General features: G+C 35.9%; 2 protein-coding genes across 2 annotated transcripts; both read left to right on the top strand.

Moving 5' to 3' along the window:
• The first annotated feature begins 2,051 nt into the window (after nt 1–2,051).
• On the top strand, nt 2,052–4,639 carry LOC132615849 (vetispiradiene synthase 3-like). Its single transcript, XM_060330445.1, has 6 exons — nt 2,052–2,253; nt 2,355–2,628; nt 2,727–3,321; nt 3,502–3,640; nt 3,797–4,042; nt 4,164–4,639. Exons 1-6 carry the CDS (start codon nt 2,143–2,145, stop codon nt 4,458–4,460), a joined length of 1,662 nt encoding a protein of 553 aa, XP_060186428.1. The 5' UTR covers nt 2,052–2,142; the 3' UTR covers nt 4,461–4,639.
• Nucleotides 4,640–5,686: 1,047 nt separating this feature from the next.
• Nucleotides 5,687–7,036, top strand: LOC132612695 (uncharacterized). Its single transcript, XM_060326804.1, has 3 exons — nt 5,687–6,040; nt 6,137–6,547; nt 7,013–7,036. Exons 1-3 carry the CDS (start codon nt 5,687–5,689, stop codon nt 7,034–7,036), a joined length of 789 nt encoding a protein of 262 aa, XP_060182787.1.
• Nucleotides 7,037–12,761: the final 5,725 nt, after the last annotated feature.

The following is a 12,761-nucleotide window of genomic DNA, read 5'->3' as shown; positions in this document are numbered from 1 at the left end:
TCTTAATACTTTGCCGGCCTGGAATTAGAACAAATGGCTAGTAAATTTACCCACGTTTCGCGTGATTATGAAAAAATTACTTATGAAATAAAGTTTTGATAAATTTTAATCGATATTATATTTGTGGCATGCATATAAAAATTATTCTATCATATATAACCATTTTTTCTTGTTAGCTCTAGCACTTGCCATATAAGCAGTTTCTCACAAAAAGTGGGAAAAAACAATCCTATGCTTAAAAAACATGATAGTTAATTTTTCATAAGCAAATGCTATTTAAAAAACAATTTCATATCTTTGAGTAGAAGCAGTGGCGTAGCCATAGTGTCGTAGACGGGTTTGGCCGAACCCACAAGCTTTTGTTCAAACCTTATATTTGCCTTAAGAAATTTATGTAAAATGTATAAATTAGTAGTTTAGAACCCAATAAATTAAAGAGTTTGAATTCGAAACCCACAAACCTCAAATTCTAGCTCCGCCCCTGAGTAGAAGGAATGAAATTGTGTGTAATTTAACATTTAAAATGCATGATTAACTTGTATTACTACAAATAGTGAAAAAGGTTTGTGAAACCCGAGTTTGTGCAGGTTTAATAATCAAGCAAGGCTTAGTAGTTATTCAAATGGAGTTTTCCATTGTTTGTTTCCTCAAAACTGTTGCAAACCTGGCACGGTCCTCATCTTGTGGATAGGTGCAATACACTAAAGCAAGGTAAAGAGAAATCATAACATAGAGCAACAATAATACTTAAATATATAGTTCAAACATTTGCTACATTCATATATATATATATATATATATATATATATATATATATATATATATATATATATATATATATATATATATATATTACATATTTACATCTATAGATAACCCACTAAAGAATTATTGCTAACCATATTTTTTCTATAATAATATTAATATTATCATCTAAAAATAAGCAGCTATATTATCTAAAGGTTTAAACTGTTAAAAACGTATTATTATTTATTTAATTGTGTCTTAACTAATTCCTTTACTGAAAGGTTTTTTCAGTTCAATATTATATCAACATGCATCAACTTTTATTTTTGAAGTCAATTGTCAATTTGTCAAGCATAATTTGTGAATTTGTCATGTTTTATTCGGTAGGGTTCCACAATATACGGGCGCCATATTTGAAAAGCAATTGATGGTGCAAAGTGTACCAACAATATTTTTAAAATATAAAATGTCACAATTTAATGATCTTTCTTCAAATAAACTCTTTATTCCACAATTCCTACGAGTAAAGATTTGCAGCCACATACCAGACTTTCCATGTCTTTAATCTTTTGAACATATATCAAATATGACAATCGAGTATTTTTAAATCCTTTTACATAAATTTTTTGACTCCAACACATTATTTATTTATAAAATTAAAGAGCACTTCATCCCATACATACATGCATACATGCTCATGATCAGTTAGAAGCATTCAAAATTTTGAATTTATTGAATACACATTTTAGAAAAAGCAGCTTACTAAATTAAAGAAAATTGCTTATACATACTCAATTAATTTCTTAAAATAAATATAAGATTTTTACTAAATTAAGCTATTGGATTGTGCCGAGCGTCTAGCTAAAACTCTAGCAATCCGCCTCTGTGGACTTTGCTCGTAACATTCTTTTGGGGCTAGCTGTCCCACAATTATCTTTAAATAAATAAATAATGAAAGTAAGAATATTAAAAGAAAAAAAATGGACCAACAGAAAGACGTCAATAAGGGAGGAAATTAATTAAAGAAATCAAATGGCTGCTGCCTGGTGACTCTAAGCTTGTCTATAGTCAAGTACGGCAACTGGCTAGCAAACTACAGCGATCCTTGAAATTAATATTAAAAAGAATACTTATAATTATAACAAGAGGTAAATTAAGGCAGCGGAATTTGAAATGAGGGGGAATAAAATAGTAAAATAAACTTCAAGAAAGATGGCTCTACTCTGAATATTCCACATGCTTTAATGATAAATTAGAAAATTGGTTTGTGTTTATCACCACTATATATACTTATGCCTTCTCTTCCATTTATGTCATCACACTCATCACTTCTCAACTTGAGAGTTTCTTTCTTCCTTTAACGAACAAAAAAAATACCCTCATTTCTACTTAGCAATGGGCTCAACTGCAGTTGTGAACCATGAAGAAGAGATTGTTCGCCCTGTCGCCAATTTCTCTCCTAGTCTATGGGGTGATCGTTTCCATTCTTTCTCCATTGACAATCAGGTAACTAAATATTCATCATCTTTATACATATAGTTTCTTTATGTTTATTTAAAGTTTGCTTATTTTTATTTTCTTTTTTTTAACCAATACATTATATATAGGTTGCACAAAAGTATGCTCAAGAGATTGAAGCATTGAAGGAACAAACAAGGAGTATGTTGTTAGCTACTGGACGGAATTTGTCTGAGACATTGAATTTGATTGACATTATTGAACGTGTTGGTTTAGCCTACCACTTTGAGAAAGAAATTGAAAACATATTGGATCAAATTTACAACAAAAATACAAACTTTGAGGGTGATGAATATAATGATTTATCCAATTTTGCACTTCAATTTCGATTACTCAGGCAACATGGTTATAACATCTCTCCTAGTAAGTCCATCATAAATTACGAGTTTGATGTTGTTTTAATTATTGTCTGTTTGAAAGAAGCCTAATATGATCTTGTTTATTTATTCCTTGAAAAGCAGAAATTTTCAGCAAATTCCAAGATGGGAACGGCAAATTCAAAGAGTCTCTTGCTAGTAATGTCTTAGGATTATTGAGCTTGTATGAAGCTTCGCATGTAAGGACTCATTGTGAAGATATCTTAGAAGATGCACTTGCTTTCTCCACTACTCATCTTGAGTCTGCAGCTCCACAATTGAAATCTCCACTTAAGGAGAAAGTGGAACATGCCCTTGAGCAATCTTTGCACAAAGGCATTCCTCGAGTTGAGACCCGATTCTTCATCTCATCAATCTACGAGAAGGAACAATCGAAGAATGATGTGTTACTTCGATTTGCCAAATTGGATTTTAACTTGCTTCAAATGTTGCACAAACAAGAACTTGCTGAAGTATCAAGGTGGTGGAAAGATTTGGATTTCGTGACAACACTTCCATATGCTAGGGACAGAGCAGTGGAATGCTACTTTTGGACAGTAGGAGTATATTTTGAGCCTCAATATTCTCAAGCTCGAGTCATGCTCGCTAAGACTATAGCGATGATTTCAATTGTGGATGACACCTTTGATGCTTATGGCATAGTTAAAGAACTTGACACATACACGGATGCCATACAAAGGTATGAACTATGTAAATTCATTAATTTTAAACAAGAAGTTAGTTCTACAAAGAAAACTAATATCTTGGACCATCGTTGAAAGTGAATGGTGTGAAAAGATAAAAGAGAAGCCCCTTCTCAAAATCTATACTATTTCTTTTTGAATGTACACACTTACATTATCTTTTTGTTACCATGTAGGTGGAATATTAGTGAAATTGATCGGCTCCCCGATTACATGAAAATCAGTTATAAAGCTCTTTTAGACCTTTACGACGATTATGAGAAGGAACTGTCCAAAGATGGAAGATCTCATGTTGTCTGCTATGCAAAAGAAAGGGTATGTCCGAGTGATCAACCGAAATGTCTAGTTACTCTTTCTGTTAATCCATTTGTCTTATCTCATTTTACCTTATCTTTGAGTGATCCTAAACTCGAAAGAAATCAAATAATTCACAACGTTCTAACAATTGAATTTATATGCTTGTGTTCATAGATGAAAGAAATTGTGAGGAATTACAATGTTGAGGCAAAATGGTTTATTGAAGGATATTTGCCACCTGTTTCTGAGTACCTCAACAATGCACTAGCAACTAGCACTTATTACTTGCTCACTACAACATCATATTTGGGCGTGAAATCTGCAACCAAGCAAGATTTTGAGTGGTTGTCGAAGAATCCTCAAATTCTTGAAGCTAATGTTACATTATGCCGAGTTATTGATGACACAGCCACATACGAGGTAATTAGTTGTATATCACTGTATCACGAGACTAGATCATTATATGAATTTGAGAAAACTAAGTGTTGCGCTTGCAATTGAAGCAATATAAAAGCTAACCTGAATCTATTTGCCTTTTCAGGTTGAGAAAAGTAGAGGTCAAGTTGCAACAGGGATTGAGTGCTACATGAGAGATTATGGTGTATCAACGGAAGAGGCAATGGCTGCATTTCAAGAAATGGCTGAGATAGCATGGAAGGATGTGAATGAAGGAATTCTTAGGCCCACTCCCGTCTCTACAGAGATTTTAACTCGTATTCTCAATCTTGCTCGCATTATTGACGTCACATATAAGCACAATCAAGATGGATACACTCATCCGGAGAAAGTCTTAAAACCACACATTATTGCCTTACTTGTGGACTCCATCGAAATTTGAACTACCAATTGCTTGCTCCTTCTTGAGATAACTTCATTTTTCTTAGTTGAGAAATCACATTTCTTTTATTTTAATCATGTTGTATAAAGTTTCCAGGGAGCTTCCGTTTGTTATCCTCTCTAGGATCTCCTTAAATCCTTGTAAGAAATAATTAATGCCAAAGCTCTTTTTGTTCTTTATATCATTTTTTTTTATTGTAAAACTTAAACATTAAATATTTAGAATTATATAGTCAAGAATCTACTGGTTAATTGAAAACTATTCGCCATCAAAGGTCGCGGTAGAGTGGTAAGTACTCCTCTATCTTTAATTAAACGTCTCGAATTCGAACCGTAGCAGTGGCGTGTTGAGTTTAAAGTCCACAAATGCATTAAGTGAGGGACTTTAAATGTGAAGTATGAATTGGGAAATGGAGGGAAACAAAAGTGGAGGGAAATGAAAGTTTGAAAAACAACCTTTCAAGTGAGCACTTCTCCCACATTGGTGGTTGAAAGTGTTATGTGTGTGCTTATATTAAGCAACACAATCTCTAGCTCATAAAGGGTTGAGAAGAGAACCACCCCTCGCGCTGTCGTCGTCGCTCGGCTCCGGCTTCGGCTTCGGCTTTGGCTCATAATGCATTCTTTTCAAAAAACTATTTCCCCTCATAATGCATTCTTTTCAAAAACAAAAATCAGTAAGTGTTGTGTGATTACTACCATTTGTTGAGTTCGCTGAAATTCTGCAATTTCCATTGCCGGTATTGCAGAATAGATTTTCATTCTATCCCGGGAAGAATTAATCCAAAACTTTGGCAACTGTGAGGGGATTAAATTCTTTAAGGAAACACAGCTTTTCTGTGGGCTCGAAATAAACACATTGTCCTTTAGTTTATGTAAACAGATTACAATTTGATTAACAAGATTCACAAACTTAAAGAATTTAATAATTATACTTCTGTTTCATCTAATATTCTGTTCTGGTTGGAGACTAAAATCCTCGAATTTTCTACTCCAGTAATCTACTTGATTTGAAGATATAAAAACTTCATCGAGATTATTACTTTGTGTGTTCGATTAGAAGAATATAAAAACTTCATCGACATTATTACTTTGTGCGTTCTATTTATTGATTCTGGTTCTGTTTTGTTGTCAAACAGAAAAATGGTTGATATCACTACCTAGAACGCTACTGGTTCTAGTGCAAAGACTGTCGCCTCTTCCAGTCGCATCACAACTGTCCCTGCGATGGTTGCGGCAGAGAAGCCCGGAAAGTTTTCTAGCATAGACTTTAAACGCTGGCAACAGAAAATGTTCTTCTACTTAACAACCCTCAATCTGCAAAAATTTATTACTGAGGAGGTTCCTGTTCTACCAGAAGAGACTCCGCACAACGAATGTTTCATCGTGACGGAGGCATGGAATCATTCTGATTTTCTATGTAAAAATTATATTCTCAATGGGTTGGATGATGGTCTATATAATGTCTATAGCGGTTGTAAGACGTCTAAGGAATTATGGAATGCTTTGGACAAGAAATATAAGACCGAGGATGCTGGGTTGAAAAAGTTTGTTGCTGCGAAGTTCTTGGACTTTAAAATGGTAGATCATAAATATGTCATGTCGCATGTCTAGGAACTTCAAGTGATTACACATGATCTGCTTGCGGAAGGAATGGTAGTCAATGGAACTTTCCAGGTTGCGGCCTTTATTGAAAAATTGTCGCCTCTGTGGAAGGATTTTAAAAACTACTTAAACCACAAACGTAAGGAAATGACATTAGAAGATCTAATCGTCCGTCTTAGAATTGAGGAAGACAACAGATCTGCTGAGAAGAAGGACAATGGCAAACAAGAAATAATGGGGGGAAACATCGTTGAAACTACCCTTACAAGTTCAAAGAAAAGGAAGCGGGCTTCTGGAGGGAAGAATGTTCCAAGCAAGAAGAAATTCAAAGGAAGTTGTTACAATTGCGGCAAAATTGGACACATGGCTTTAGACTGTCGTGCTCCAAAAAAGGATAAGGAGAAGAAGAAAGGTCAAGCCAATATGGATGAAATGAATAATGAAGTGGATAATCTATGTGCCATGTTGTCCGAATGCAACTTGGTAGGTAACCAACGAGAATGGTGGATAGACTCGGGTGCTAATTGATGGGAAAGGATCAATCCAGGAGAATCAACTCAAGGAAGGGGAAAGCTAATTCAGGGATGAACCGAGAGAATAGCTAAATTGATAGAGAATATTTAGAGAGAGAGATAAGAGACTTCTCATTATCTGAATGAATTAATCTAATTACAATTACAGATTGGCTTTATAGAATAAATAGAGTCAAATATCCCTAACAGAATTCTAACAACTTTAACTATCCAATTAACACATAGACCCTAACTCCTGCACTTGCATCAATACCCCTTCGTAAAGAACATCCTTGACCTCAAGGATGGAAACCTGTGTTGTAACTCAGAAAGGTGCCCCCCCCCCTAGCCTAATCAGCAACTATGCTATTCTACTTGATTAACACATGACATACAGTTTTGTTGCCTCTTTTCACCAATCTTTTTTTCAAAACAGCTTCAGGTAGATGACGATACTTAGCATTAGATTAAATTTTCAAAACAGCTTCAGGTAGATGACGATACTTAGCATCAGATTAAATGATGGAAACATATGTTGCAGCTTTGAAAGATACTCCCAAGTAGCGTGTTCAGCATCAATTCGAGTCCATTTGATCAACACTTGACAAACGGACTTGTTGCCCTTTTTCATCAATCTCCTCTCTGGAACAGCTTCAGGTAGATCACGATAGGGACTTAGCATCAACGGAATATGGCTAAAGTATTTACTGACTGTCGAAATTTTTTTATTTCGCCCAAAAGATTTCGAACTCCTCTTTCCAAGTGAAGGCGCATGAGCTTGCCATGAAAGCATTTCCTTCCAAGCAGCTCTTGAATACACATCACAAGTTCTGCTATTAAATGCAATTTTCACCCCCAAAAACCTAATTCGACCAGATTTGAGGTGATAGAACTGCTGCTGGCCTTTATTAACAACAAATTTATCCAATCCTATTGCTTTGCACCAACTCTATCATGCTTCTCCTTTCCATTACCCAAAATAATATTCTCATATTCCATCGTGAAAGCATTACAAGAATTCACATTAAAATAACCAACCTGAATAGAGTACCAAGAAGCCAAAGGTACATAATGAGATATTATGCTATTCCTCGACATCCAATTTCTCTCAGGTATTTGATCAAATACGTAAGGAGCGGCTATATTTCTTCCACATTCAGAAGATACATCACCTTCATCTTCTGTAAAAAGTGTGGCAAGAAGCATGTCTTCAAGAAATTCAGGCTCCCTTGGTGAAGAATCATTTCCATTATGCGCAGAACTATTCTGAGATTCTTTGTTTTGACCTTTAAAATGACTGTCCATTGGGCAGACTTTGCTGATTGATGATTCAGCTCTTACTTGTTCCTTATATTTTCCTTCTTGAGTCATAACTCCAATGGCTTCCTTGATTTCCAACAATTTCTTGTTAGTCTGTGTTTTTCTTTCAATCATACTGGTCATGCACTCCATCAATTTATGCAACAGTTCTTGAATCTGTGAAAGCTTTTCTTCCATGTTTTTTTCTACTGGTTTATCTTGTTCTTTCTTCGAAACCTAATCGCAATGCCGAGGATCGATTGCTCTAATACCAATTGATGCCCGAATGATAATTGATAGGAACCAGGAGAGTCAACTCGAGGAAGGGGAAAGCTAATTTAGGGATGAACCGAGAGAATAGCTAAATTGATAAAGAATATTTAGAGAAAGAGAGATAAGAGACTTCTTATTATCTGAATGAATGAATCTAATTACAATTACAAATTGGCTTTAAAGAATGAATAGAGTCAAATATCCCTAACAGAATCCTAACAGCTTTAACTGCCCAGCTAACTCATAGACCCTAACTCCTGCACTTGCATCACCCGACATTTATTTGGTTTGGTTTTTAAATTTAAAAAACCGACTATATTGGGTTTGGTCTTGGTTTCAAGTATAAAAAAATTGGAAAAAAAAAAAACAAACCAAACCGACTTTATATAGAAATATTTTAAGAATTATATATGTGTGTGTATTTTTTTTTAATGAAAAATTACAATTTATATTATGTTTTTATACTCTTGGATCATGCTTTTGAAAAAAATACTTTGGCATATTTCCATGTTTATAGCAAGCTCTGGCAAGGAGACCAGTGAGTCAATAGTATTGTTAGCTACTTTGGCATGTTTCCATGTTTCCGTAATAAAGATGTGGCAAGTTTTTATTTTAGAAAGATAATAACTAGTAAAGGTGTGGCAAGCTTTCGTGGCAGCATCCAGTTTTCTATTTCAGATGAGTTTGGTTTCAAATAGTGACTACAATGTATTTTTAAAAACCGACAAAAAACGAAAAACCGATAAAAACCGACAAAAACCGATATTGTTTGGTTTGGTTTGGTTTGGTTTGATAATTTGAATAACCGACTTAATTGGTTTGGTTATTTTTTAAATAAAAACCGATCCAAACCGAATCGTGAGCACCCCTAATTGCCGCTATGAATTTCTTCAAACAAATACGTCAGTCTCTATGATTTTCTTCAAATTCGTGTGTTGATTGTTGATTTTTTATTCATTTTTATTCTATTAATTTGGTGTGTTGAATTATTGTGATTCCGTTTTGAAACCCTAGGTTGCTGGTTCTTAAGAGGTTAGTGAATTGAGTTGTATGAAATTTTCAATATGAATTTGAAAATATACATTTTGTTTTCCAAGCAGATCTCAGCTCTCTTTCAGTCTTCGAAATTCGATTTGCTTAGATTTTAGTTTTCACTTCAAAATCTAGAATCTAAGATTTATGTTCGAATTTTAAGCCTCGTTCAGGTAATCTCTTCAATTTACTTCATTTTTTCGCATAGGTATTGTTCGATTTCGTATTTTAAGGCATTGTTGGTCTTTTATTAATCCTGCATGTTCAATTTTCTGTGTTGATTTGGGTATAACTGAAAATATCTTGTTCTCTTCTTCACAGGTTAGAGTCTCTCTCTAATTTGTTGTTTTCTTCACAGGTTAGACTTTGCTTCCTTTTGATGGGAATAAAATAGACCCGCAAAAATAATATTCACGGTATTAGTGATAAACGCGGAACACTAACTTATGGTTAAATCAGCAAGAATAAAATGCAGCAATAATGACATCAAGATTTTACGTGGAAACCCTTCTGAATAAGGGAAAAACCACGGCCAAGAAGAGCAGCTGATATCACTATAGTAAGGAATTTTACACTGTGTAGTCACGAGTATAAATACTCCAAAGACCACTACACACTAAAAAAGAAAAACACTCTTTTGATTTTTCCCACCTCACTACAATATCACTCACACTCTATTTTTCTTCACAGACTATTTTCTTACACAGTCTATGGTATACCTCACTTTGCTCTCACTCAGATGTATTGTCTGAGATTTTTTGGTGTGTTACAAATGAACCATAAGCTGCCTATTTATAGGAATGAATTTCCTATGATGAGGTAAGCGCTTACATCACGACTATGATGAGGTAAGCGCTTACGTCACGACTATGATGAGGTAAGCGCTTACATCACGAAAATGTGAACAAAAGAATTGGCTTGTTGGTCAATTCCACAATTGCTACCAATGTGATTTTGTCAAAGGAAGAAAAATCTTCCTTTCTTAAAATATGGGATAGGGGACTGGACCCCACAAATCTCCCCTTCCAGTCCCATTCACCTGAAGGAGGGTACACTGGCTTCTAATTTGAGTGCATGCCGACAAGTTCTTTGCACGATTTGAACTTGTCTCTCGGTACCGCCTTGGTCAGCATATCTACAGGATTTTCATTCGTGTGAATCTTCTTGACTTGGAACAATTCGCTTTCCAATTGCTCACGAATCCAATGATATCTGACATCGATGTGTTTTGTTCTCGCATGGTGCATGGAGTTCTTGCTCAAGTCTATTGCACTCTGACTGTCACAATAGACAACATACTCCATTTGTTGCAATCCAAGTTCTTGAAGGAATCTCTTGAGCCGTATCATCTCTTTGCCAGCTTCAGTAGCCGCAATATACTCTGCTTCCGTTGTAGACAGTGCGACACACTTCTGCAACTTCGACTGCCATGATATAGCTCCCCCTGAAAAAGTAAACAAATATCCAGTAGTGGATTTTCTGTTATCAAGGTCACCTGCCATATCAGAATCTGTATAGCCCTTCAAAATTGGATTTGGTCCTCCAAAACACAAGCATTCATCTGAGCTTCCTCTTAGATACCTGAGTATCCACTTCACAGCTTCCCAATGCTCTTTCCCTGGATTTTCGAGAAATCTGCTAACAACACCGACTGCATGAGCAATACCTGGTCGAGTGCATATCATTGCATACATTAAACTTCCGACGGCAGAGGAATAAGGAATCTTGGCCATTCTCTCTTTTTCCTCTGTTGTTGTAGGACACATCTTTTTGCTCAATTTCAGATGACCAGGAAGAGGTGTGCTAACCCACTTAGCACTCTTCATATTGAAGCGCTCTAGTACACGTTCTATGTACTTTTTCTGCGACAAATAAAGCTTCTTTTCATCTCTCGAACGAGTAATTCTCATGCCCAAAATCTGCTTAGCATGACCCAAGTCTTTCATTGCAAAAAACTTACTCAACTGTTTCTTCAACTCGTCAATCCTGGAAGCATTTTTGCCTACAATCAACATATCATCCACATATAGCAGAAGGATGATAAAGTCATCATCAGAAAATCTTTGTACAAACACACAGTGATCTGAAGAAGTCTTCTTGTAGCCTTGCTCCCCCATAACAGACTCAAACTTCTTGTACCACTGTCTGGGAGCTTGCTTCAATCCATATAGACTCTTCTTAAGTTTGCATATAAGATTTTCTTTACCTTTTGCCTTGAAGCCTTCAGGTTGTTCCATATAGATCTCCTCTTCTAAGTCACCGTGAAGAAAAGTAGTCTTCACATCCATCTGCTCAATCTCCAAATCAAGACTAGCAGTCAAACCAAGAACTGTCCGAATGGAGGATATTTTCACGACAGGAGAAAATATTTCGTCAAAGTCAATACCTTTCCTTTGACCAAATCCCTTAACAACCAATCTAGCTTTGTATCTGGGCTTCAAGCTATGTTCTTCGGCTTTAACTTTGAACACCCACTTGTTCTTCAAAGCTCTCATGCCCTTAGGCAAGTTCACCAACTCATAAGTATGGTTCTCACGCAGAGATTTCATCTCATCTTGCATGGATTCAATCCATTGATCCTTGTGCTCATCTTCCATGGCCTCCTCATAACATTCAGGTTCTCCCCCATCAGTGAGTAATACATACTCATTAGGTGAATAACGGGAAGAAGGAACATGCTGTCTAGTAGACCTTCTAAGTGGAATATCTGACTCATCCACAACTTCATGAGTAGGAGCATCTACCTCATCAATATCAGCATCATTATCATCATCAACATGATGATCTGGAACATGATTCTGGGCATCACTATCGTCATCGATCCCACCAACATCATCAACATTTGTATGAGGGACTTGATCAAGATTAACTAAACCTTCAGAACTTGAAGATTTTATCTTCTCTGCTTTGTTAATATCTTCAATGGTTTGATCCTCCACAAAGATAACATCACGGCTTCTCACGAACTTCTTCTCAATTGGATCATATAGCCTGTAACCAAACTCATCAAGGCCATAACCAATGAAGATGCACTACCTTGTCTTGACAGTTAATTTTGACCTCTCATCTTTAGGCACATGTACAAAAGCTTTGCAACCAAACACTTTCAAGTGGTCATAGGAAACATCCTTGCCATACCAAACTCTGTTTGGAACATCACTTTGCAAAGCAACCGCAGGGGATAGATTAATAACATGTGCGGCGGTCAATAAAGCCTCACCCCAAAAGGAATTCGGCAACTTTGCTTCAGAAAGCAAACATATGACTCTTTCCATCAAGGTCCTGTTCATCCTCTCTGCTAAACCATTAAGCTGAGGAGTCTTAGGAGGAGTCTTCTGGTGTCTGATACCCTGTTCCTTGCAGTATTCGTCAAACGGTCCACAATATTCACCACCGTTATCAGTACGAATACACTTCAGCTTCTTTCCAGTTTCCCTTTCAACTGAGGCCTGAAACTGCTTAAAGACACCCAACACTTGGTCTTTAGTCTTTAAGACGTAAACCCAAAGTTTCCTTGAGCAATCATCAATAAAGGTAGTAAAATAAATAGCACCACCCAAGGTCCTTGTCTTCATTGGACC

This window comes from Lycium barbarum, chromosome 10, assembly GCF_019175385.1.
Source record: "Lycium barbarum isolate Lr01 chromosome 10, ASM1917538v2, whole genome shotgun sequence".
Taxonomy (NCBI): domain Eukaryota; kingdom Viridiplantae; phylum Streptophyta; class Magnoliopsida; order Solanales; family Solanaceae; genus Lycium; species Lycium barbarum.
The sequence above is the reverse complement of the archived record's forward strand: the minus strand, read 5'-3'. Positions and strand labels throughout refer to the sequence as shown.